The sequence below is a fragment of the Strix aluco genome, chromosome 4 (assembly GCF_031877795.1).
Source record: "Strix aluco isolate bStrAlu1 chromosome 4, bStrAlu1.hap1, whole genome shotgun sequence".
Lineage (NCBI taxonomy): Eukaryota > Metazoa > Chordata > Aves > Strigiformes > Strigidae > Strix > Strix aluco.
In genome coordinates, this window is record NC_133934.1 from 66,846,657 (window position 1) to 66,872,251 (window position 25,595).

General features: G+C 41.5%; 1 protein-coding gene across 3 annotated transcripts in view; it reads right to left on the reverse strand.

The window, feature by feature from the left end:
• The window catches only part of CNOT6L (CCR4-NOT transcription complex subunit 6 like), a 38,091-nt gene that overhangs the window by 6,270 nt on the left and 6,226 nt on the right, over positions 1-25,595 (reverse strand). For 2 of the 3 annotated variants that reach the window (XM_074823435.1, XM_074823434.1), the window contains exons 2-11: positions 11,022-11,143; positions 9,349-9,535; positions 8,790-8,875; positions 8,249-8,338; positions 7,355-7,423; positions 5,208-5,365; positions 4,015-4,169; positions 2,485-2,636; positions 1,092-1,316; positions 178-380 (exon numbers count right to left, since the gene is read on the reverse strand). In XM_074823435.1, the coding sequence (XP_074679536.1) occupies positions 178-380; positions 1,092-1,316; positions 2,485-2,636; positions 4,015-4,169; positions 5,208-5,365; positions 7,355-7,423; positions 8,249-8,338; positions 8,790-8,875; positions 9,349-9,535; positions 11,022-11,133 (1,437 nt within the window). In that variant the 5' untranslated portion in view covers positions 11,134-11,143. Of the gene's footprint in view, positions 1-177; positions 381-1,091; positions 1,317-2,484; positions 2,637-4,014; positions 4,170-5,207; positions 5,366-7,354; positions 7,424-8,248; positions 8,339-8,789; positions 8,876-9,348; positions 9,536-11,021; positions 11,144-25,595 lie in introns of those variants that run through there. The other variant, XM_074823436.1, reaches the window with a different exon arrangement.

A 25,595-nucleotide genomic window follows, 5' to 3' on the forward strand; every position in this document is an offset into this window, starting at 1 on the left:
AAAAATGCCAGCAAATCAAGGATTTGTGTGCGGTAGGAAAAGTGTCCAGCAAGTGTAGGAACCAGTGATGAAGCACTTACAGGAACAGAGGGAAAGACAGCCAATGGTCAGAAAATTAAGACAGCATCCTGGGGAGACCAGGTCAATGTCTGCCATTTCAGAAAAATCGCTGCTTACTTTGAAATCAAAAGTGTAATTGGTGTAAGGCATCAAGTTGTTTTCGTAGGCGCTCTTGAGTTGGAAGCCATGCGTAATTCTTCCTTCAGAAGCCCCATTTTTTCCATTGCCACTGAAGTTCATGAGACACTCGTTATAACGCAACTCCTTGAAGTCCTTGTGGTTGTCAGCTACTATGCCATTGCTTAAGTATTCCACTACACCTGTTTGCAAAGGAAAGGATTCAGGGAGTTGCTTTAAAATACAACATTCAGGGAATGTTGGCCTTGGAGTTAAAAACCAAAACATCAACAGGACACACCATGAGATTAGAGAAGAGCTTTCCATCTAAGGGCAAATCTACACAGCAGCTGTCTTGTCCATGTCTGAGCTGTACACACCTTTCTGACACGTGGCCAGGGAACTGAGGCTCTCCAGTGGTTTCAACACCATTTTTTGAGGATTACAGTAAACCCATAGTATATGTACTGTAGTACGCATGTGACGGGGTGCTAAAGAGGCAGCTTTCGTACATATACCTGGTATTACAGTGTCGAACATCATAATTACTAAGCAAACACATCTCCTTAGCAAGTTTTCATGTTCCATCACGAACTCACATCTTTCCTACTTATTATTGCTGACCAAGGCATGGGTATTTACTCAATGACTTATTTAAGATCTGTTTGTGCTTTTACATCTCTGTAGGCACAACCAAGTTTCCTGGAGCGTACAGGATCACGAAAAGCAGTCTACTCAACCGGAGGCCTTGCATTCTCCTCAGCCAGATTTCGCAAGACAGCCGTTACTAAGAAAGCTTTCATCTGTACCTACCCAGTGAAGTGCAAACTGTCCCATTGCCCTCAGAGGATTCAAAAAGAGGATTCAAACATTTTAAAAAGGTAAGTTGAAAATTAAGCCAAAACCAGTCTTACCTGAATCAGGCAATGAGTTGAGATCCGCACACAGCACCAGAGGGATAGAGTTAGGATCTGCTGTTGGGCTACCGGGCCTGCTTGAGGCTTTCTCAAGGATATTTTTCAGTTCTGAGACAAACATCATAGTCTGAATGAGTTTCACATCTGAGTATTCGGGGTCCCAGTGCATGTGGGCATTGGCCACAATAAGCAGCTGTTTGTCCACATGAAGCGATTTCATACCTGGATAAACAAATGCATTTGTATCAGCAAAAGGCTGACTGTGTGAACACGGCAGATTCACGCCTGTTAACATTCAGAGTCTAGCTACTAAGGACTCCAAGTCAGACACACCAGCAGATGGATGCACTTTTGTTGTTGGGAAAAAGGCATTACCTGAACCACTACTCCTTTCTAAATCAGCAATATTTACATAATATTACATGAGTAAATCTCTCCAATATCGGAAAGAAATAGCCAGCATAATCTGATACCACTACAACTGTTTTCCTTCTCTACTGCTCAGGTGGTCATCATTTGACCGTGCACCACTATTCAGTATTTAAGGCACAAGGGAGTTTCCTGACTCTTAGCTGCCATGGTACAGCAAATTGTTCCCTTGGGAAAAACCAAACCTGCTGAAATGAATGCAGTATGAACCTGGCTGCTGCAAAATGCTGTAGCTGCCTCTAGTATTTATCTGAAAAACAGTACTCTGAAAGATGGGGCATAAAGTCACAGGGAGCTCCTTCTACTTCTGCAGTTTAGACATTCTGCTCCTTTGAAGGGTACACTGACAACAAGCAATTGAAAAACCAGACACGCAGACAGAGCATGGTGGCAATTTTAAGTACGTTGAAGTTGTCTACTGCATCTGATCAAACTTAATGAAAATGTGACAGTCAGTCAATCAAGTGGCATGAAAAGATACCTGATAATCTCATTCTTCCACATCAGTACATTAGCACTGCCATATAATCACTGGGGGAGGATGGAAGGATTCAATCAAGGGGAAAAAAAAGAAGTTGAAAATAGAAGTTGAACATTACCGTCAACCATTGGTAAGAGCATATGCATGTAAACATACTGACCTTGGAAAAGCTTAATTTTTCAAGTAGAATTTAACAAGAGTTAAGTAAGCAGGGACAAAGTCTTGAAAGAAGAAAGCTAAATGTTGGGCATCTGGCTGCAAGTACAACCAGACCAGTAAATCATGTCATCTGTGTCCTGTCTCAGCCACCACTGGGCTATCATTTCTCAAATTAGCACAGTGAACAGCATTTGCTCATCTGCGAGCATTTGGTTACCACCACCAATGGCAATAATATTCTAGAGAGCCGTATTATCTAGGAATAACTCATGCCTTTACGCGGAACTGAATAATCAATGAGAGAACCATGGTTATACTCACTTGCTCCAAATAATTCTTTGTGCACCTCTAACACCACAGCAACTCCGATGTTGTCCTTCGTCATCACTCTGTTTAACATAGCTTCTGAACCTTCAGAGTTAGCCATTGCTACCTGGTTGAACTCCACTGTATGCTTCTGCACCAGCGTAAATCTGATTAAACAAAGAGAATAGCATTTGAACATGTGATGTACAGCTACGTGAAAAGACATAGTTTCTATCTCCACTCCAGCCTACCATGTCCAAGGACAGAGCCTGAAGGACAGGGTGAGGCATGTTTCTTTTGTCCTCTTGTTTTATAAAAGTAAAAACAGTTCTAAGAAATTCTCCCCCAGTTAGGATAGAGCTCTCAGTCTGGCAAGTGAGATACTCTCAGGGGAGACGAGACATGTGGGGTTGAGGAAATGTTTACTTGTTTCAGCATAGCACTCTGAGAGGACTATTCAGAGCAATATCACACCTCCTCAGGAGTGTTCTAGGCAAAAAATTAAGATGAGATGGTAATTAAAGGCTTGCCTTTTACTTTGGGCATATGCATTATTAAAAACCAGCTTCTTTCAAACCACTAGCTACCACCATTAGTTTTGTGAAATTGGTTTTTCATTCCTTTCCAGTCTTAGGATGCCCAAAAACGTCTTGCTTAAGGACAAACTGAAGGCTACCTATTGAAAGGTGTTTTTTTGTTTTGTGCTCTAAAAAAATGTAAAAGAAGTATTATTAGTCTCCTATTTTCACCTGTGAGAGTCACAGCATAATAATCAGTTCTCTATATACCCTTGTTAGTTTCAAGGTTTGAAAAACATCAGTTTCTTGTTTTCCCAGACTTCCTCTATTTAAAACCAGTCGAGTTGTTTTTATACATGATATGAAAGGCATATTTTTGTTTCTGGAAGCAGTGAAAACTCTGAAAGGGAGCTAAGGCTTTGCGAAACTTCCATTCTAATTACTGAAAACTGTTCTGAGGGATACTCGGAGTGGTACAACCCGTAAGCAGTTTACACAGATGAGAAGTGTGAAAGCCAGCACCTCTCTCCCTTCCCAATAGTTTGGTGCTTCTAGTGTAGCAGAACTGTTTGGATCAAGTATTCAATAATGTAATGTTTTGATTCATAGAAGCAGAGAATATTTTGTGATCCTCTGGTAGCAATACATCTTTTAATACCTGAAGATTAAGCCAGGAGTTTATAGCTCTTTAATCTTAGAGGGGTAAAACTTCTGTCAAGCAAGGCAAAAGTTTGTAGAGAAGGTAAGGTATTCGTTAGATCTGCCGAAAAATGCACACATGAAACACCTGTTTTTACTCATACTGGCTCTCCTGCAACTTCCATGTTTCTGAAAAGACACCTTTCTTCATAGTCTGAAAGGAATGGACAGACTCTGTTGCAAATAGAGCAGCAAAAGGGAAGAGAGGATCTTTCTTTTGTTTTATAGCACAGTACTTTGGTTACCACGCACCCTGAGAGAGGAAAGCTTTCAGGCCTAAATCAAGGTGTTTTTAATGTATTTTTAGAAAGTTGCTTCTGCCCCTTACTTTTCAGTTTTGAAGAATATTGCACAGCCATCCACATGCTTTTTCTCCTGCTCAGACATGATTTTGGCACGTGACTTTGGAGAAAAGAATCCATCATATCCTCGTTCTTTCAAGGCTGGCAGAAAAAGGGTGAAGTATTGCTCTGTTTCCACTTCCTGGAATTGAACACAAATACCTTAGGCTAACAAAGTCAAGTAAACCCTTCTTATCGCTGTATGGCAACTTGGGCCTGCCTTGGCTTGCAGTCAGCAGCTCTCACCAAAGTGAAAAGCTTCTCTTTGAACAGATCTTGTCACTTCCGAGATTAATGGCCTGTTGGAAACAGATTTGCATTCCTGGATATCCTGGAATCCCCCCAAAAGGGAAAGTGACAGGTGTATTTTGAACAGCAATAGATTACACCTGATATTTTTGACATCTGAATGTGGATAACATCCTAGGTTAAAACTGAGAGGCCAACAGATACCCAGCAGCAATTAATATTTAATCTGAAGAGCTCTTTTGCACAAGGGTCTCTTGCTGTTCTGTAACAGTACTTTTTCATTGTAGTAACACTTGGTCTCCAATGGGATTTCAGAGGTTGATCTCTTGAGGTTTTCAGACCAAGGTAACTACTCTCTTCTTGTGGGGGATTTTTGCTTACCAGAACTTGCTTAAAAAACGAAAGATCAATTTAAAGGCAGAAGGGTTCAACTGTTCTAAACATCAGCAATAAACTTCTAATAACACAGAAGGATACACGTACCAATGACACTTGACATTTAACTTTGACCATGAGAGGCCCCTTGTTTGCCAGTGAGAGTATTTTTGAGACTTTAACCTCTGTACCAAGCAGGAATGCACTAGGAACAGTGGCATTTGGGGATACAGCATTCTACATTCTCCCCTCCTGCAGTAAACACCACACACCCAGAAGGAGAATATTTAGGATGCTTATCTGAGGGGAGAAAGACCCAGATCTTCCAACACAAATTACCTACTAATTTAGCTAATTTTATCTCAATTACTTTGTCTGATTTCATAAAACACAAGTCAATGCGTAAACAAGGAGCTGTGCACACACCTCGTATGAGTAAGCCCCATAATTTCTTAGAAAGCAGGCAAATATGGTGTTCTCAAGAGAGCATTTCATTCTAAAGGTGGAAGTTAATGTTTTCCGTTTCTGATGAAAAATACAGTTATTTTCCAATTACCTGAAGACTAATGATATCTGCATCACAGTTGACAATTTCTTCCATGATTCCCTTTTTTCTGTACTCCCAATTGAGTGCCCAAGACGGGCAGTACCCATAGAGCTGCCGGGTGGCATATTTATCACACAACACATTGTAACACATAACTGTGAATGAAGCTGAAAGGAAAGAAAGGGAAAGGTTACCAACCTCTGAGGATTACAAATGCTGAACTTATTCAAGCCAAAATACTGAATCTTACATGGTCTATTCTGGAGGGCCTACTGAACACAAGTTAGTGGGCTTATTCCACTGAGCGTTTCATGAGCAGGAGTAAAAAAGGCCCTGCTGAGCCAACAGTTACCACGTAAGGCTAAACTCTTCCTGAAAAAAAATCAGCATTACTATCAAAATGAGAGGGTGTCATGTGCATAACGAAGCAATGCAATCTCATTTTGCAGTCAATTGTTTATTTCTTTTGGGGATGGGGGAGATCTAGGGGTTGGCAACAATTAGGAACAGTCTCTCTTTGGTAAGGAGAGGGAACGGAGCAGCCATTTCAGTGCTGGAGTCAAAACCCAGTACTTATTGCATGGAGTGCCTCAATAAAGCAACTTCAGGCTTAAGTGACCTGTACAGTTCTAAAGCAAAAGCAAAACCAAGCTGCTGAAGAAGCTGTTACTATGTCATGATACCACAGCATCAGACAGAAATGCTGCTTTAGAATGCTACAGTTTCAGGCAGTCTGATTCCAAAACATTCATACAGTTCTCCTAGCACCTGTACAACATTTCTAAATTGTATCAAGTTGTATCTGTGTCTATCAAGTCTAAGGACAAGAAAGAGGTCTGAGTGAGGGCAGGGAAGAGAAGAAGAAATTAAGTCATAAATTAGCAAGCACCTAATACATTATTTGGTCCCATTAAAAAGAAAAAAAAAAGAGAGAGAAGTCAGCCTGCAGCTCATCAGATCATTCAACTTGAAACACTATTCTTTCACACACAAACTTCTTAGCTCCCTTAGAGTTTACACCAAGACAAAAAGATAGGTAAATGCAGCATCCTAGCACCATGCCACTGGAAAAGACTGCTGATATTTGCAGGGAAAGAAGTGAGGTTTTACTGTGAGGCTACCCCACAGCTGTATTTTTTTATACTCATAGTCAAAGAAGATTTCCGCCGTTCGGTTGTTTCAATTTTATAAAAAACGATTGGCTTGTTACAGTTTTTACCATGAAATATTTCACAGCTCACCCGCCTAACGCTGTGCTTTCTAATGACTTCTGAATTCTGTTTCTTCTCTGGAAGTTTGATTTAAAAAATAAAACTAAAGTCAGTAAAACTTCACTGAGATACTGATTTATGGGGGAATTTGAAACAGAAATGCAGAACTTAATGTTGTGGCGGATTACAGGACTTTGGGCATTTTCCATTTCTTCCTATTTCTGGTTTGTTGTTCTTTAATATAAAAAAAGTGACAGATGATCTTAACTGCAACATTAGCCTGCCTAACACATGACTGAGTTAAGTTTTGAAGACCTGACATCTTCACACTTCTAAAAGAAAATGTGCAGAGGACTGGCACATTATTCTTGCTGGTTATTAAACTGATCTTCTGCAATAACAATATTAGCATTTTTCTTCTTTACACAGGCTCACGGATGCTTTTTGAGGACCATATTCAGGATGTGCAGGGGAAGAAGAGCCAGTGGATTTGGACAGCCTGAAGAAATGCTGCCTCTTGCACTTTACCAAAAGCAACAATAGAGGGCATTAAACTTCAGTACCAGGCACTCCAGTGTTCACTTGCAGATAGGGACTTCTCAAAGTCTCACTTTAGTCAGCCTGTGTGTGGACACAGCATTTGTGTACAGTTATTTTACAGTTATTATTTCTGAGAAACAATTTTTTTTTTAAAAAAGCTCTTTTGCTTGGGCATCAGTGAAATCAGGGAATCAGTTATGAAAAAGCCTGAAAGAAATGACCGGCACCCCATCCAAATTACAAAAATGGTATTTGTAGCACAACCATGTGTTAATAGTTTTAGTACAAATGAACACAAATTGCTATTTTCAATCTGATCCATGTAAAGTGGAAGACTTCTCTGAAAATAAAGTCAAAGAAAAGTGCATCATTGTGTGAACATAGGGAAAAGAACCACAGATTTACCTGAGGGCAGAATTTGGTCTCGTTCTTTTAAAGTAATCCATGGCCTTGGAGGCAGCTGCTCTGGATGAACTAAAAAAAATTTTGAACAGTGATTAATTCAGGGTTTATGTTGGTAAGTTACCATTTCTAAGTCAAAATAATGACTGAACAATGTTCTATACTGTGCTTTGCAACTCCAACTCCCCAAGTCTTTTTACACTCCAGGGGAGGCAAAAATCATTTAAATGGCTAGCTACAGCAAGAGGAAATTTCTCAGTCGTAAGATTCACAATTATTTTTGTCTCTTGCTTTCAAATCTGGAAGCACCAACAAAATACTGCTGAACCCTGTATATACTGCTGAAGAAGGAGGGTTAAATCCTGTAGTGGTTCAGACATTCTATACTCCCCTTCTCCAAGAACCTCAACCTATAGCCATCATTCCTGAAATGTTTTAACTTAGTAGACATCAAGTGGCAAAACAGGGAGCTCAGTTACAGAACCACGAAGCAGTATTTAAGTCACGTACTGGATATTCTTAATCACTTTGGTATTTCTAGATCTAAATTTGACATTCTGCTTGCATTTGGATTATAATTTCTAGTGGAAAGTATCAAAATGGCTTCAGCAAGGAAGACTTTGCACTTTATTGTTAATTGAAGGGTTTCAAACAGAACAGTGGAAACAACTGGCTGTAACATAGTAACCTGGGAAAAGCTTAAACAATACGCGTCAACCTTTTCCACTGTGTACGAGTGTGTGTTTGCGTGTATGACTGGAACCACTTGACAAAAACGCAAAAGCAGTTACAAAATACTCTCCCTTCGCTGGTTCAGATTCTTGTTTTAGCAGCAAATACTGTCAGAAATGCATGCTTTTAAACCACTTCTGTCAATCAGATTTGTAGGGCTGTCACCTGCTAGATTGTCAAGCATGTAGTTCAGTAGCTTTCGAGTTCCATCTGGATCCTGGTAGAGGCTGAGAATATCTTGTGATAAAGGATTGCCTGCCAACAGCATAAAACAACAACTGGGTGATTAGCTCCCTGACTTTCTTGAGGCCTTCCAACCAAAGAAAATCTCCCATAATGAGAACAGAAAAATTGACCCATAAGATATTTAGGTTGCTTAACTTGGAACTGTAGAATACCACAGTATCAGATACTATAGAAATAGCTAGTACACATAGACTTTCTTCCTTTGACTGACTTCAATCAATAATACGGTAGGTTAAAGGGTTTATTTATCTATCTACAGATTTGAAATAGGCTCACAAGGAAGTTTAATAGCATAAAAAAGAAAAGCATTGTTTTCCAAACTGTCTGAACATTTTTGCTACAAGCTTAGTATCTCACATAAACTGCAAGAAAATGTTGCAGTAATACACAAAGCTTCTGAGCCCAGTCCCCTCAGTAATTCAAGAGTACTCCTAGGAATATTTAACTGTAAAGAACTCACCTTTCAAACCTAGGGTTTGTAGCTGGAAGAGCCGTCCAAGTTCATAAGGCAAAACCCGTAACAGATTGTTATTTAAAAGCAATTCCCTGCGGCAAATGCAAAAACACTTTTGATGAATATTACTTCAGAAGAAAACTCTTAAAGCACTCTATGCCACTCATCTTCAAAGATGACACTTTTCACCCTGAATTTTTTGTATTATGGAAAGATATGCCAACCTTCCCATTTCAAAGCATGACCAAAATACTTTCATTAGGAAAAAAAAAGCCGCAAAACCCCAAACCATAAAATTAAATCAGGGAGAATTTAAACAGCAGGCAATCACCAAGTCTCGAAGAATGTTTCAGAGCAGAAGACTACATATCTTAAAGACATGTATCTGTAGAGATCAGAAACGAAGGGTAATGAACCCAAAAGTAATCATTAGAACTGAAGTTTTGCACCAATCTTGAATTTTTCAGAATTATTTTAAATACAAGAATGGAAAGCAAAATAAAATTCTCAGTCCCAATGCCAGAATATAGATTTTTGAAAAGTTAACCAGAATAATTTCTCTCACCTGAGAGATACCATGTTTCCTAGTTCTGCTGGTAAACTTCTGAGTTTGTTGGATGACAGATCCAGGTAAACCAGATTATGAAGCTTGGCAATATCAGGTGGAATGCGAGTAAGATTATTGTCATTGAGGTGCAGAGCAGTCAAGTGCGTCAATGACCAAAGTGACGTACTTAAGCTCCGCACTCTACCTAAAAAAGAAAAGCAAAGAACCGTCTCTTCAGTCTTGCACTCTCAAACCACCAGATACAGATTATGGAAGATGTCAGAATATGGGATTTCCAGTGTGGAAACCCTACCACTTCACTGGAATGCTCAGTGACACTCACAGAAGATCTTTTCTATGAGCAGACTTTAAATAATTATCTAATCCTTCCAGTTAAAAGGATAGAGACAGGGGTACAGTTCTAGGGAAGCTGATGTGCTACCCCAAAACTCGCATCCAATCTGATCAAGCACTGGCTGGATGGACGGTCCCAGAGAGTGGTGGTCAATGGAGCTAAATCCAGCTGGCTGCCAGTCACAAGTGGTGTTCCTCAGGGCTCGGTGTTGGGACCATTTCTGTTCAACATCTTTATTGATGATCTTGATAAGGACATAGACTGTATCATCAGTAAGTTTGCAGATGACACCAAGTTAAGCAGGAGTGTCGATCTGCATGAGAATAAGGAGGCACTACAGAGAGACTTGGATAGATTGGATCCAACGTTAACGGGATGGGCTTCAACAAGGACAAGTGCCAGGTCCTGCACTTGGGCCACAACAACCCCATGCATCGCTACAGGCTTGGGGAGGTGTGGCTGGAGCTGTCTGGAAGAGAAGGATCTGGGGGTTCTAACTGACAAGCAGCTGAACATGAGCCAGCAGTGTGCCCAAGTGGCCAAGAAAGCCAACGGCATCCTGGCTTGTATTAGAAATAGTGTGACCAGCAGAAGTACGGAGGTGATAGTCCCCCTGTACTCTGCACTGGTGAGGCCACACCTTCAGTATTGTGTCCAGTTTTGGGCACCTCAGTACAAGAGAGATATCGAGGTGCTGGAGTGAGTGCAGAGGAGGGCAACGAAGCTGGTGAAGGGCCTGGAGAACAAATCCTATGAGGAGCGATTGAAGGAGCTGGGACTGTTTAGCTTGAGGAAGAGAAGGCTGAGGGGAGACCTCATCACTCTCTACAACTACCTGAAAGGACATTGTGGAGAGGTTGGTGCTGGTCTCTTCTCACAGGTAATTAGTGATAGAACAAGAGGGAATGGCTTTAAACTGCAACAGGGGAGGTTCAGACTGGATGTTAGGAAAACATTTTTCACAGAAAGAGTGGTCAGACAGTGGAATAGGCTGCCCAGGGAGGTGGTGGAGTCACCATCCCTGGATGTGTTTAAGGGTCATTTAGATGAGATGTTGGGGGATATGGTGTAGGGGAGACCTTTGTAGAGTAGGGCTGATGGTTGGACTCGACGATCCCAAGAGTCTTTTCCAACCTGAATGATTCTGTGATTCTGTGAGTTGGGGCTTAATATGAGCCACCCAACCTCAAAGACAATCTGGTAAGGCAGTTAATCCTCCTCCCCCAACTCATAAAAACTGTTTTTCACAACAGGATCCCCTATCTGAAAGCATCTGGTGTGATTCTGAAGCATCAACAACTCTGCTGAAGCAAAATTCAAAACCAAATCAACTCACCCGAGATCTCTAATTCAGCCCAGTGTGACTTCTTCCCGTTGGCTACCTCTTCTGCTGACATGATGGTGTAAATTCTGCGAGGATCTGGAGGATCATATTTTTCCTTTGGCATCCCTGTTAGTCTGAAAGACCATCACAACTATTACCATCTGCCACTTGACAACATTTCTTCATTTCTAGCCAGCCAGGAGATTACCTTTCCCCGTGACACTCGGCAAAAACGCATGCCCTGGAGTTTATGTACAATAAATATTATGCTGACATCAGCTCAACTGCTCCCAGTGCATGGAGTTAAGCAGGTGCTCAGACCTTTGCAGAATAGGGGACTGTAATGGAAAGGAGCATTTCTTCCTACAAAGTTTGGTTTTCTGCAGTCATCTGCAATGTTACCTTGTACTGCCCTGATGCAGACTTTCTGGATTTCCTAGTTTATCCCCCAGACCAAAGCGTAACCTACGTCATCGCTGAGTTATTTGCTGTGTGCAGAACCTGCAGACAAGATGACAGCGTTTCGCTATTCACGGTGAAAGCACATGGATTGCTCCCTCCTGTAGTTTTCACAGGGAACCAACGACTAAAGAGAAGGCTGCTTTTACAGCAATTCAACACACAAAGTCTCACTTTTACACTGCACTTATACAAGACTTGAAATTGCAGTCCGAAGGGGAATTAGCTCAATTTTTCCATTAACTATCTAGTTTTTCTGTTCTGTGCTTTTTCATGCCCAGTATCAGTCAAGACCTTTTAACTCCTAATGGCCTAGGAGACATAAAACGAGCTCAGGTAAAATTCTCATTAGCTGTTCTTGTGCATACAGGGCTTCAGCCCAGTCCAAAACTTTAACATCAGATGCACTCATGTCTTAAGGGTGAGCTTGCGCACACACAAATTCAACCGATCTCGTTTTCCAGATTCTTGTCAGAAGAGAGCTCAGATGTCCCGTTCAAAAAACATACACTTTCCAGACAACATGGGGAGTTTTCCTCCACACCTCCCCAGACTATTGTGCCAAGAGAGGGGAGAGGGGTTGTTTGGTTTAAAAACGTAAGGTTAGCTGAATTTGCTGTTCAGTGGTCTTTTCCTCCCCGGACACACAAAATACACAAACCTTGATTTTATACAAATCCAAAGCAGCTGGTCTACAGGATGCACTTTTTCCCTCATATATACATCTTTACTACAGCTGGCTGCAATAGCTGTGAAGATCTTAAAATAACTATAACTTGTTTGGTTTGCTGAACTGATGAGACAGAAAACTATGAAGAATTTGAGGAAACTAGTTCAGGTTTTTTTTCAGCTACCCCAACTAAACAAAGATCACATGTGCCCTTTATGAGCTTAAAGTACTGCAGTTTTTCCCAACTGATGCAGATAGCCAAAACAGCATTCTGGCATTGCACAGCAGCAGGAGTTGTCATGGCTGTCCGCTACAAAGGGTCTCAGTTACGAGTCTGGTGCTTTCTTCTCTAACGAATGCCCAAGGAAATTCCATTCACACTGAGTTAAGGCTCCCTGTTGCAAGTGCAAGGCAGATGCGAGCCCCATATCTAATTATAGCCAACTTCTATTTACAGGTGAAGTCATATGGCAAGGAAGGCTACAGGGTAAGAGGATTCTGCACTCACGCTGCTCAGCTGCAGCAATTCAGTTTGGGGCAATGAGTGAAACAGATTACCTAAGGACACGGAATTAGACCTGAAATCCTTCGATCCTCGTTTCAGAACTCCAACCTCGGGAACAGTACTTCCCAACACAGCCAGAGTTACAGGCTATGTTTCAGGAGTGCTAAATCTCCAGTGCTTGGGTTTTGCTGGATTTATCTTCACTGTTAAATAAGTGCATGTGCAGAAGTAGGGAGCAGCCCTGGCCCCAAGAACAGATTCCTCACAGCTCCTGCTGAGAGCCACAAGAGCCCTATTTCACCTTTCTTCCCGGGCATCCTTGCCCTTAGATGCGTATGAAACTAATCCACATTCCAGCAAGTCTCGACACAGTTCTTCCTGGATTTTGCTAGACCCCTGGAACCAACCAGAAACATCCAGCAGAGCTGTGAATCACTGCCGAGACGGGGGGCCAAGACCCAAGCTTTAGGAAAGCCTGCAGCCCCTGGCAGCTGCAGAGAGCACAGTCCCAGTCCCAGTGCCTGGAAGGAGACACATTGCAACGCTACCGCACTTTGCATTAAAGCCTAATTGCCTCAAGCAGCATACTACTCTATAAATTTTATGTGCTATACACCCAAATAAAGACCACAGTCCTAGCATTTCAGACACGGCATAAACAGAGTGAGTCTGTCTGTGCCAAAAAGCAGCAAGCTAGTTTTGCAGCAAGTAAAGCTGTCACGCCACCGTCACAGGATTACCTGAGATGATCCTTTAATAGAAAATGAGATTTCACTACCTGGCAATATTTACTTCATCTGCAAGGCATACTACTGATTAGAAGGGGGAAACCTAAAAGCTGGGTGGTGAAAATCAAGCAGAATACCAACAAAGGATTGTTTATGGCTGAGTGGAGTTTTTTTGATCTTTAAGTCTTAATCATCAAACATCTGAACTGACCCAGTATGGGTCTTCATTTTACTTTTTAATCTGTCGTATCTTAAAACAATTGCTACTTCTACCATATCTGGATAGGACATCACAAACTTTGCTGTCCAATACTCAGACACCAGCATTTGGGTAAGTGCTCTCTGAAACACGCTGTGCTTACAAGATGTCTGCATTCTAGTTTTTTACAGCATAATATTATAGTAATACCAGTCTCAGGCAGATTTAAATTTCAGTTTCTGCATACTGCAACTCCTCCCTGCCCTGCATACTGCTGGCAAAAGCTTTGGCCACAGTTGCTTCCTATGGGCTTCTCAAGGTGCATTTCCAGTTAAAAAAGCAAGTGGGAAATTATTTGTATTTCAGCTCGCTGTTTCATCACAAGCCAGGCACAGATGACTAACAGCTCAGGAAGGCTCAGTCCAGCCAGGGGTCCTTGCTGTCACACGCACGTTGACTCAAAGTCTTGAAGCGACAGCAGTCTCCTCCAGCTGCTGAGCAGCCTTGCTGGAAACCAGAGCGGGACTTGCCGTTCTCACTGCCAGACCCCAGCGGCTTCGCTCCTTGCAATGGGGAAGAAATCGGACAAATATCCCAGGGCCTGGTGATAAAGTCTTTAAAACTGTGGTGGTTAGACCATCTGAGTCACCCCATAGTCACCCATACCTACCCACAGGCCAAGAGATGACCACTGACCGGGTGACACCATCAAAAAGCTTCAGGATTACAGTTTCCTCCTTGGCAGGGAACCCAATTAAATTATGTTGAAATATTGCTCGTTATGAGAAGTGCTCTGCCAATTTAAAGCAATTTGCAGCAGTCAGATGCCCTCCAATGAAATGAGCCCTGATCTGCGAGTCAAACGACACGCGCATTTTTCAGATATTAGTCACTTTAATATTATTTTGAAATAGTAGTGAGTCAAACAAGCATCAGTGTAATTTCCACAGTTACAGAAAAGGGAAAACAAACCTAAATCAAATACCCTTTTTTTTTTCTTCTGCGTAACAGCAACATTGAGCAAGACTTAAAAGCCACCACATGTATTTTTTTGAAGCAAAAATTAATCTGCCTGAGTTCTCAACTCGTATCGCTCCCATCTGCCCCTCAAGCTTGTCCTGGAACTAAACTAGTATCCAAAAATCCCAACCAATTTTTGCTTGGTCTTCAGGGAGGTACACCGATTTCTCCGAATCAGTTAACCCCAAAATTGGATGCACATTAGCACTGTTGAAAGGAAAAAAACAGGAAGACCCAGCCAGGGACACGGGAACTGAAGTAGAACTGATTTAGGTCAGCTTGAGCTGTTGCAGAGATGCACCCTGCAGGTTCAAGCAAGGCCTTTGCTAAAATTCAGCTAACACAGGTACGACATGAAGAGAATATGTGCACTCAGTTTCTTTGCTTTTCAAGTGTGACCAAAAAAAACTCTTGCTAGCTTTTCCTCTAAAGAGTTCCCTTGGAAAACTTTTGAGGCCACTAAAACTTGCTCTCCACTACAAATCTAACCAAGTAAACTTAAATAGAATGACCCTGATATTGTGTAAATTAAAGAAGACCTGAATATGAGAACACCAGTGCAGTAGTATGAAAATGTTTAAGCTCTGAACAAACTTCAAAATCTCGGGGTTCCTAACAGTGTCGTGCTTATGTGCTCTTTGGCTACAAGTCCATCTTCAAAAACCTTGCAATGACTGGGTTACTCAGCTGAAACCCTACGTATGGTCCCAGGTGAACTTAAGCAGCTCTGGCACAACTGTATATAAAAAGGGCTACAGGGAGGTTATTTGGTTTGGCAGTGTTGCAAGTAGTAGGGTTGTGGCTGCCTTTTTTGCACTCTTGTTTTTATATGCTGTTGTATCTGCTGGCTGTTGTGTAAGAGACATGCTGGCTACAATTAAAGCCAAAAAAGAGGAATAATGTAGCGGTACTAAAAGTGTGGAGAGTGTCAAAGAAGAAAGTTTTGAGCTATCAGGCTGTGCCACAGGCTTTTACTCTGAAGACTCATTTTTTGGGCAACAAACAACAGGAGCTTCTGCACACTTGGAGTTTCAGACAACCAGGTAATAACAGAAAAGAGTGCTGCTCTTCTATACTTATCTAAGACCTTCTCAAGTTAAACACATGTGGGGAATGTGACATAGGGAGGATATAGTTAGTTATATGAAATACAAACTGTTTTTTCTTAGGGAGAAGCTGAAGGCAGACCTACAGATTGCATCAATGTAACAAGAGAAAAAAGGATACTATGCTAGGGATTAAGAAATTTCTTAACTCATAGTGGGGTTTTTTTTTTGTATGGGTGGGGGAAATCAACTGCAGCTGCAAACACAGAAAATCTCTTCCATTACACAGCACATCTAAACACACCAAAGTAACTATCTCAGGGTCGCTATGAGAGACAAACTGCATCACTATCATTTTTATTAAAGTCAGATCTATTCTTCTGAAGGCAAATATCCCCCATCGAGCAGAAGGATTAATGTATGTTCAGTGGAAAGAGAAAGCCTGCTCAAAGCTGTCCTGATTATTTGGCATCTATGTTACAGGAGGACTTTGAAGCCAGATAGGTCAAAGTCCCTTAGAGCTCTGTGCTGCTGCAAAATAAAGACCAGTCCCTTCCCTAGAGAGGTTAGAAGATGCACTTCTTAAATTACTGGGACTGTAATGTGTTGTTCTGTTTAAGTTCTTTCATACCTCAATGCATAAATGGTCTGTTTCTAACGAGAAAGCAAATCGAAAAGAGCTGCAACTTCATCTCGCTTCAGCCCTATGTTCATGGATGTGTTGGCACAACTCAAAATCCTCGCCTCCAGCAGAGTGACATTCTTTGTGATTTTTTTTTTTAGTCTCTTTATATAGATGAGTCAAACTGCCAAAGCATTTTGAAAACTATCCAGCAGACAGCCCTGAATCATTTCTCCTTCCTCTGCGCTGTAACAGCTTACTGTCCATCCACTTCCATATGGTGATTCCTCCCTGGAATTAAAAAAACCTGCTGGCTGATGAGGCCAGAGCGTGAGCTTGTGCATGTATACACATAGGCACGTGTTATTTAATATTGGAAAGTTGGACCACAAGCTGGGAAACAGAGCCATTTTTATCTATGTATTTTGTAAACAGGACTAAATGGTTGCAAAGGGAGGAGAGGAGGGCTACTAATCTGTAATAAGCATGCTCTGTTTTTATATGAATGTATGACAAAAGTCTCCCCATTTCAACCTCCCAAAGGAGAAGGGCAAGTACAGCCAATACCCACAAATACAAAAACTGACTTAGAGTACTTTGTGGGGGATGAAGATCAAGCAAATAAAGTGATTGTTTAAGGGTATATTAAGGGGATTTAAAACAAAACTGCTAATACTGGGATATATATGTATGTGTTAGCTTAAGGTAAACTACTCAGTGTATCAGTATATATAGTATCTAGTGTATATATACTAGCAAGAAAATATGCATGGGGAATTTTGATAGTCTTTTGCTTGGATCTTAATTTTCTTCATTGTGCTTTCCTGCAGGAACATGTTCAACCACCTCTGCATATGCTGTCTCTACCAAGAGTTCAATGAGCACTGTGAGTCTGCCAACAAAGGTACTGCTCCTTTTCAGTTTCTTATTCTAAGTAACCTGATTGGGAATAGAGATGATCAGTGAAACAAATAAAAATGCCTCACCACGGTTCTTTATTAAAAAGAGAAAATAAGCATTTTTTTGCTGTTGTTTCCCAATACTGAGATTTCAAACAATCTTTCAGGAAAGTATAATCGAAGTACATAGATAGAGACTACTTGGACACAAGTAAGTATCCTACCAACAGGAGGATAGTTAAACAGTGAGTGGAAATAAATTGCAAGACAAAAGATGAAATTTGAAGTGAATATTAAATCTAAGGAACAACAACTAAAATTTCAAGCTTAGCACCATGGAGCTAGCAAAAAACAATGAAGTCCACAACTAAAACTGAAAAAATATTTTGTTATATAAATCAGTAAAAAGATGTCATTTTTTTTCGTATCATCCATCCAAGGAAGTTGTTTCTTTCAAGGAAGTGTTTCTCATGAGAAGGCACACTGACTGCTGTGCAGAGGGCTCCTCTACATGAACTCAGTAGGACTATTGATCTCTACTCACTAGCAATTCCTTCTTTAGCAGAAAGAGTCCAAAACCACATAGTTAAGGGAACTGTGGAAATCTAGAGCATTAAAGGTCATTTACTTCTATCTCCTTTCAAGTCTGTAGCAACAGTAACTCTGCCTCTGTACTAACCTGTAGACAGGGACTCAGCCCAGTTTGCTTTTTTAAAAATAATCTGGACTCCAAGTGGGAAAGCGACAGGACCTTACTTCTGTAATGCTGTTAAAAAATTACATTGGCTTCTACTCTTCTCATCTGCTAATGCATTTAAAAATACAGCAAGGTAATACGGGGTTTTCTTCAACCACACCAGTCATGCATCTAAAACCAAGCTTGCTTTAGTAAGATACCTTTGTTACTCTTAGGTTCAGTACTTAAATTCCTTAACTTGAAGCTTTTAAGGAGTCTTCACACATTGAAAGCTGAATGTTTTAATAAAACTGCACCTCTTCTACATGATCGAGATAAATATTAGATGTAGAAAATATTTCAACAAAATAAGCTTCAGAATTAATTTTCATAGTCCTTCCTTGTACCTATCATAAGGCAGATCTTGCAGCTGATAGCAGGCAAAATAAGCAGAAGTGCAAAGGCCCAAGTAGTGGGATCTTTGTACTGATGCTGAGAGGTGAAAAGCTGTTCCTCTAAGCTGTAACTGGTCAGGAGACATGTTTGTGCTGAGAAGCTGAAAGGGAACAGACTCTTACTGTGGTGCTGCCCCTCACTAGCAGTTTTGTCTTTGCCATAGTCAAGGGAAACTCACAGCCATTCACCAGGTTTGGAGCAAGGTTGCACAGGCAGGAGGAATCTTCATGGTGTAACTTCAGGGTCAGAAAGAGAGCACTACTGCTTGATAAACTTGATTGACAATTTGGAAAGCATTGCAGTCCTTACCAGAGTGGTGGCAACCCTGTGAGAACCTGCACACAGGATTTTGGATTTGCACTCACCCACTCCAACTAGTGAACCCAGAAGAGTGGTAAAAAGGACATGTCAACAAGAAGCACAGCAACAATATGATGGAATTTGTCCAAACCTTGCTCTAGTTTTCATTCCATGTGGTACTTAGACTAGGCTCAGCAAGAGGAGGCTATTTGTTTCACATGTTCAGTTTCACAGAAAATCCTCTCTTTGCTCATTAGTGAGCTCTTCATCGTGGGAGAGGTGCAGCAGTTCACAGGGATCTGCTAGAGGCTGTTGTACAAAGGGACTGTTTTCAGGGATTGAAAACACAGTCGCTGTTACCTTAATTACACAGCTTTCTTCCTTTCCAGTAAGGAAACTGGCACACTGGTTAGGGAACCAGCTCAGCTCATGCAGAGCTGCTTATGTGCTGTGGAGCCCCTGTAAGGCAAGCAAAACAAGACGTACGACAGGCTGCAGCGACATTCAGCAACCACATCCTGAGAGGCTTCTCACCTCCTCTGCCTGTCTTGATGTATGGCACAAGCCCGAGCAGGGAAATTCAAGGTTGGGGGTGGGAATACTGGAATACAAGAGATAACCAAGAACCTGCAGGTGATAGTAAATTCAGTGGTGGTGGTGGGATCCCAGGGGGCTTCACATTACCACTTCAACAAAGACCATAAAAGCCCAGAGAAGCACAGACAAGTCCTAGAAGTAAACCCTGGGGGGAAAAGGCAGCAAAAGCCAAGGGGAGGAGTGGGAAGGGAGGGAACAAGCTGTATTCGATTAATTCTAGAGCCAACTGGCAGTCACTTGATGGAAATAATAATTGTGCTACTGACATACAGCCACTAGTTATCTCCCCCTGTTCCCTCATCTCTTCTAAATGAAGTAGAGAGTCTTTTCTTAAATCACAGGTAACACAAGAATATCCAGGCTTCCACCCTTCCTTTTCCTCTGTCACACCCCTGCTTACAAGAACAGCTGAACTATTTACTGCATGGAAATAATATGTAGCATTATGTAGTTATTTTTAATTTCTGTACTTAGCTAACATTTCAGCCCTTACTTCTAAAGAACAGAAACTGTTCAGAAATAGTCTGTTACCTCTCGTGTATATGACAACTCTTGAATATCTGCCTTTGTCTGCAGACCCTTTTGTATTTACTGTTTTCAAAGGAGCTCTTAGGGGCTAGTTTACATGCAAACACAGGGTAGGTAGCTCCTCAAATGCAAAGCTCTGATTAACAGAAATGCATACAAGAAGTCTATTATAGGGCAAGAAAAGTTTTAACAGCTTGTAAATAAATCTGATCAGAAGCCCCCAGAGGGATGGTTTAAATAGTACGTTTATCTGCACAAGTATCCCACACTAGTTCAAAGAAATGACCCATTTGCAATGCTGCCCCATCCCCTGGAGAGTGCTGGTCTTTCAATGAGATACAAGACAGAGTGGCTTAAAGGATTAGGAACTGAAGTCACTGGCAGTCTGGGGAGGGAAGCAGCCAGTGCTGGATCAGTAGCAAGCATCAAGACAAAACGCTGTCCTGGGTTGTGAGCACAGACAAAAAGCAGCCGTGCATGGCTGCAACTTAAAGCAGGAGGTTTTCCTAGTACCAGTTTGACAGTGATAAGACCAGGGAGAGAGAAAACCCTCAACACCAAGAACTGGTTAAGCTTAAAGTGTTGTGGTGTGCGAGCATCCCTCCAAGCCTCTAGGGAAAGAGCTGTTTTATTGACAAGCCTAATCTGACACCTCAGCTCATTCAGTCACTAGCTTAGAAATGATGAAGACCCTGTTCAGGCTGCCCGGAGCCAACACCTTGTCTCATTCAACTTCTCAGGATCAATAACTGGAGAGAAGTCAGCTATCGACCTGTTTTTTGAGCAAAACTACACCAGAATTATTAATTCACGCATACCACTGCAACAACTTTGAAGCAGTCTTCTCAATGAACATTTCTTCCTTTCTTTAAAATACAATTTGAATCATCAATAACCTTTCATCCTTCAAAGAAAAGTTTGTGATAGGAGAAAACAACAAATGAGATTATTTCTGTGACTAAGATGTTAACTTGCTCTTTAAGTGGTAAACTGCCAATTCTTTAAGAAAATAAGCAAAGCCCAGCAGCACTTCAGCTACTCTCCCTCTATGATAGAAAGATAATGGCCAGCTTATCACTCACAATCTGTTCTTTGCGGCAATAATTAACAAGAGGGAAATTTGCCACCATAAAACTTACTTCAAACAGCTTTAAAGTTACAAGGCCTACCCTGGTCAACTACAGGTAAATTTGGATGAGTCAAAGCTCAAAATTTTAAAGAAAGGGGCGGGGGGGGTAAGCCAGAGAAAAAAGTACACACCAATAGTGGAAACTGTTTTGCAATCGCTGGCACAATCTATTAGCCTTTCCATATTACAGCACAATTTCAACAGGCCACAGGATGCTGCACTAGTGCTTGAAGTAGCTGGGCTTGTATGTTCAGCAGAGGAGGAAAAGAAAAGGGATCTCTCTAAAATAAAGCAGTTTATAGGCATAAACCCCTTTCTCAGTAGGGTATATTAAAACATTCTTTACTACTTTGATTAAAGAAGTGAAAAAGCTTGCCTGATAGCCTGAGAAACACATATTATTTGAACATCAGAAGATAGTTCAAGCTGCTTCTGTATCTGATTATCCAAATCTTTCCCATGTGCATTTATACCATACTTAATCTTCCAAATACTAAATTTAGTTTTAAAAGCAATGTTGACAAGTAACATTACACTCTTCTAGTTGTGTTCTACCAAGGTGGGAAATGAGAAACTACAGCAACAATAGCCCAAGACAATCTATGTGGGGACCAGGAAATCCACCTCAAACAGAAAAGTGAGATGTGGGTATCTGGAGGTTAATTCACTACGAGCATCTATGAAATCTGACTGCAACAAAACACACAAAGCTGTGATCTCCAGTGGGTCAAGATGTTACCCAGTGCAGGAGGTATCCTGCTCTCTAAACAAAAATTAGCAGAAGGCTAATTCTGTTGCCCAGAATGATCATTGTAATATTTAGTTTATTAGAGGGAAGTAGGCCACATGGAAACAAACCCTGAGGTATATGTTAGCTGGCAGGGGGCATGGCCGAGAGCTGACATGAATTGCACTTGTTCCTCTGCCAGAAGATAGGTTGAACTTGGGTGGATTCCTCTGTTCAGCCACTTGAAGGATTTGATTTAAAGTGTGTGCATTACTTAATCAGGGAATACATCTGGCAATTTTTGCTAAAGTTTTTCAAACAGGTCAGTTTCCTGTTATTTCTTAATATGCACCTGAGAAGTTAATTCAAGAGTTCCCTAATGTTTGTATTTGCAAAGGCTTCCTCGTGGTCCCCCCTCCCTCCCTGTCACACTGAGTTTTGGTCACAGTCCTTCATTGCGGATTCGGAGTTACGCAAGCCATTGGGCACCATGGGAAGAGCTGCGGCCCTGACGCTCACTTTCAAGGCACTGAGGTGCTAGAAGGTTCAAGTACTCATGACACTAAGTGCTGTATAAACCTGCAAAGAAGATAATGACCTCCGAAAGGAAGTTGAAGAAGAAAAATACAGTCCAAAGCCCTGGTCCTACCAAGTGTCACTCATTGCTGGGTAGCACGCACACCACTGCTTTACAGAAACAGAGCCTAAAGCAAGAGCATGGACACAGTGGGTACGCGGAAGAGGCAGGTACGGATTCGGGAATGCTGTAGCATTATTGACAGCTTGAGGCTTTAAAACACATAATTTTCCAAGTAGAAAATACTTCTGAGTTATACTCATCTCCCTGCATACACATCCAGAGTTGTTTTGTCCATACCTGCAGCTGCCATGAAATAGCCATCAATTTAAAACTGAGCAGTTTCACCTTTACATGCATGGGGAGTTTTGTTTGGCAGCACCTAGGGGTTACTAAAGCAGGCAGAAAAACATCTTGCAGTTCATCACAGGCCTAGTCACTGTGTAGTCTTCAAGTCAAACCATACATCAAAAAATACATCCAAGAATGAAATGGATGTGCTAAGGTCATAGCTTCACTCAGACTTTGCTGCATAAGTCTGCAAAAAGGCTATATAACCTTGTAATCAGAGACATTTCAAAGAGATTTTAGCACTGTAAAAAAACCCAAACCTCCTGTTCTATCTACAGGTCTCAAGTACTTAATATATGTGCTTCTCTCATCCACTCAAAATATTCCTAAATTATCTGATGAATTCCACTCCTTCACAATCTTTCACTCCAGACTGAGGAAGAGAAGGAAGAGGATCGTTGCACAGGTACAAAAATGGGCCTAGAGACTGAACTACTCCCAATGGTAAAATGTAATTTGACTGGAGGAAAAAATGCAAGCCAAGGGCCATCTGACAATCTGAACCCAGCTCTTCCTGGCACTTATGACTATATTCTGGTATGTGAGAAGTTGCCTGGCCCCGTTTTCCTTTTGCTTTCTTAACTTTCCAAAACAAAAAGGGATTAGAGGAAAGGCGTTCACAAGTGGAAATTTCTGCTGGGTGGATAATTCATCCTGTGCTAGCTCTCTCCCACTTCTAGGGCTAGTTATAAATTCATGTAACAGAATAAACAGAAATCAAATTTTAAGGTATAGAGGAAGCAGTTACCAGTTTTTGGGAACTACATTTAGCACTGCTTCAATTTGCCTTTTCCTGCCCAGAGCTGCAAGTTCCATGAATCTAAGAAAATGCAAAGAAGTGTTTTCTTTTACCTGCATAGCACAGTTTCTAACAACTGTTCTGCTTTTATGTCCCTTGTAAATCAGTATTAAGTTTCCTATCTCTATCAGCAGGAAGCTCTATCTTGCAGCAGCCTGTGTTGTGTGCAAGGGCTGAGCAGTGCATACTGATACTTGCTCTGACAAGAAGCGAGCAAACCAACCCTTTCCAAAAGGCCAGGAAACGCTGGCAGCTTCACAGTGCTGGTAGCAGTTCCTATCTGCGTTTCTCCCCACGGATGACTAGGTGACAACTCTAGGCTTTCCTCAGAGCATTTTAATTCTATTCCAGCTCTCAGCCTGAAGCAACGAGAAGAGCAGAGGATATTCTCCTCCTCATCTTGAGGCTGAGTCAAGACATTTACGTGAGGGAGATACACCCCTCCTTGTGCCATCGGGAAGCTTATTGACTTCACACAAGTACCTACAGAGAGCAAGTCTCAGGTGTACATTCACCTCCACTGCCAAAGAGCAAACTCCTTAGCTTACATGGAAGAGACAAATGTATCCAGAGTGCTTGAATGGGACCTTTCAATCGGAAGCTTTCAAATACCTTTTTAGGCCATGAAATCTTAGTAGTATGCACCAGGAGCAGGAACAGCTGCAGGCCACAGAGCTGAAAACTTAAAAACCTGCGGGACCTTTCCACTCTGCTGTTGACAAAACACAGGATGGTAATATCCAGCAAAGCGTACAAAGTATGTTCTCAGTTTTCCTGTGAGTATCACATGGGAAAAAACAGACAAAAATCTGCAGAAGGAAGTCTTCCTCAACATGCTTTTCTCTCTACATACTTAAAGCCAAGACAGAACCTTCTGAGAGAGCCTTTAGATTGATTTCTTAGGAAGAAAAAAAAAGCAAAACTAATTTGTGATTAGAAGGCATAAAGATGTTCAGTCAGATGGAAGCATTCCTGAAAAGCAAGGGGAAAACTACCCAATCAATTCATTCAGCTGCCCTAAAGGGTAAACAGCAAACTTGAGCACAATCTACAAATCCTGACTATTATTAACAGCTTGACCAAAAGTGGATATTTTTTGTAGTTATCTTCATAATTGTGAAATCTGGTGAACTAAAAAAATGTTTGAAAAAAAGAAGAGGGTGACACTCTGCACTATTGCTCCCAATGTGAGGTTCAGGTTCTTCACTCAGAAGAAATCAGCTAAATAAAAGGTTGTTTCAGCTGGTAGTGGACACTCAAAGAAATTAAAACAAAAGAGGCTTTCTGGGTTTCAAATTTACCCAAAAGGCATACATCTTAGCATTCACAAAACTTTGTGTAACAGCCCATAAAAACCTCCTTTTCAAAATGATCTGTCAGTAAAGCAGGTTTCTGGAGGTGTCAAAATGTCTTAAGAAGAAAACCAAAGCTATTTTTAAGTGGGGAAAGCTCCCTTTTCAGTACTGGGACCCTGTAAGGTGAAGACTATGTATCCCTTCTGTCTGTAGCTGTGAACCATGGCATGTGTATTGCTAAGCAGAAGGCAATTCCCTTTCCACCTTGTTTTTCCTGAGGAGCCCTTCCTTCTCCCTGCATGCCCCAAAACCTCCCCCTTAACACAAGGCTAAACATTCCTCTCTTCTGCAACTTGCAGAGCTGCCTCAGTCCATGAATATTTTTTTGCCTTTAAAAAGCATTTAAGATAGTTTAACTAGGTTTTTCGTTTCAGTTAAGTATGAGACTGGGGAGCTATTGACTTGCAGTAGTAGTTGTGGAAGGATTGGTGGAGGATAAAGCGCCCTTAGTCTGGAGTTTTGGTTTGCGTTCCTCTTTCCAACACAGGTCTCTGGAGACCACAGGTGGGTGCATAACGTGGGAAGGGCAAAGGCCTCCTTCAGAGGAGAGCTGTCTCAAGTAGTTTCCCAGCCATAAAAATTTCTGCTGCTCCTAGCTAAGGGCACAATAGGTTTTCCTTTAGGAAATAATCCTGATTCACAACAGCAAGGATGATGGCAGGGTGCTCTGAAGGATTAGTCAGTTTGTGTCTTTAAACAAAGATTTACCAGTACTCAAGCTGCAAATGGGGCAGGGGTAAACCCCAAACTAAAAACCCTTCTGAAGATCCATCAGGCCATGGACTCGGAAAGTATATGCCCCCTCCTGAGGGCTGTCATCTTTATTCTTAGACTTTTCGCTCAAGTGGACCTACTTGAATTGGAGCAAGGCAGCAGTGCTGCTGTTTTAATCCAGAGATTGCTATTTTTGACACTGCTGCTTTTAACCATCAGTGTCACAAGC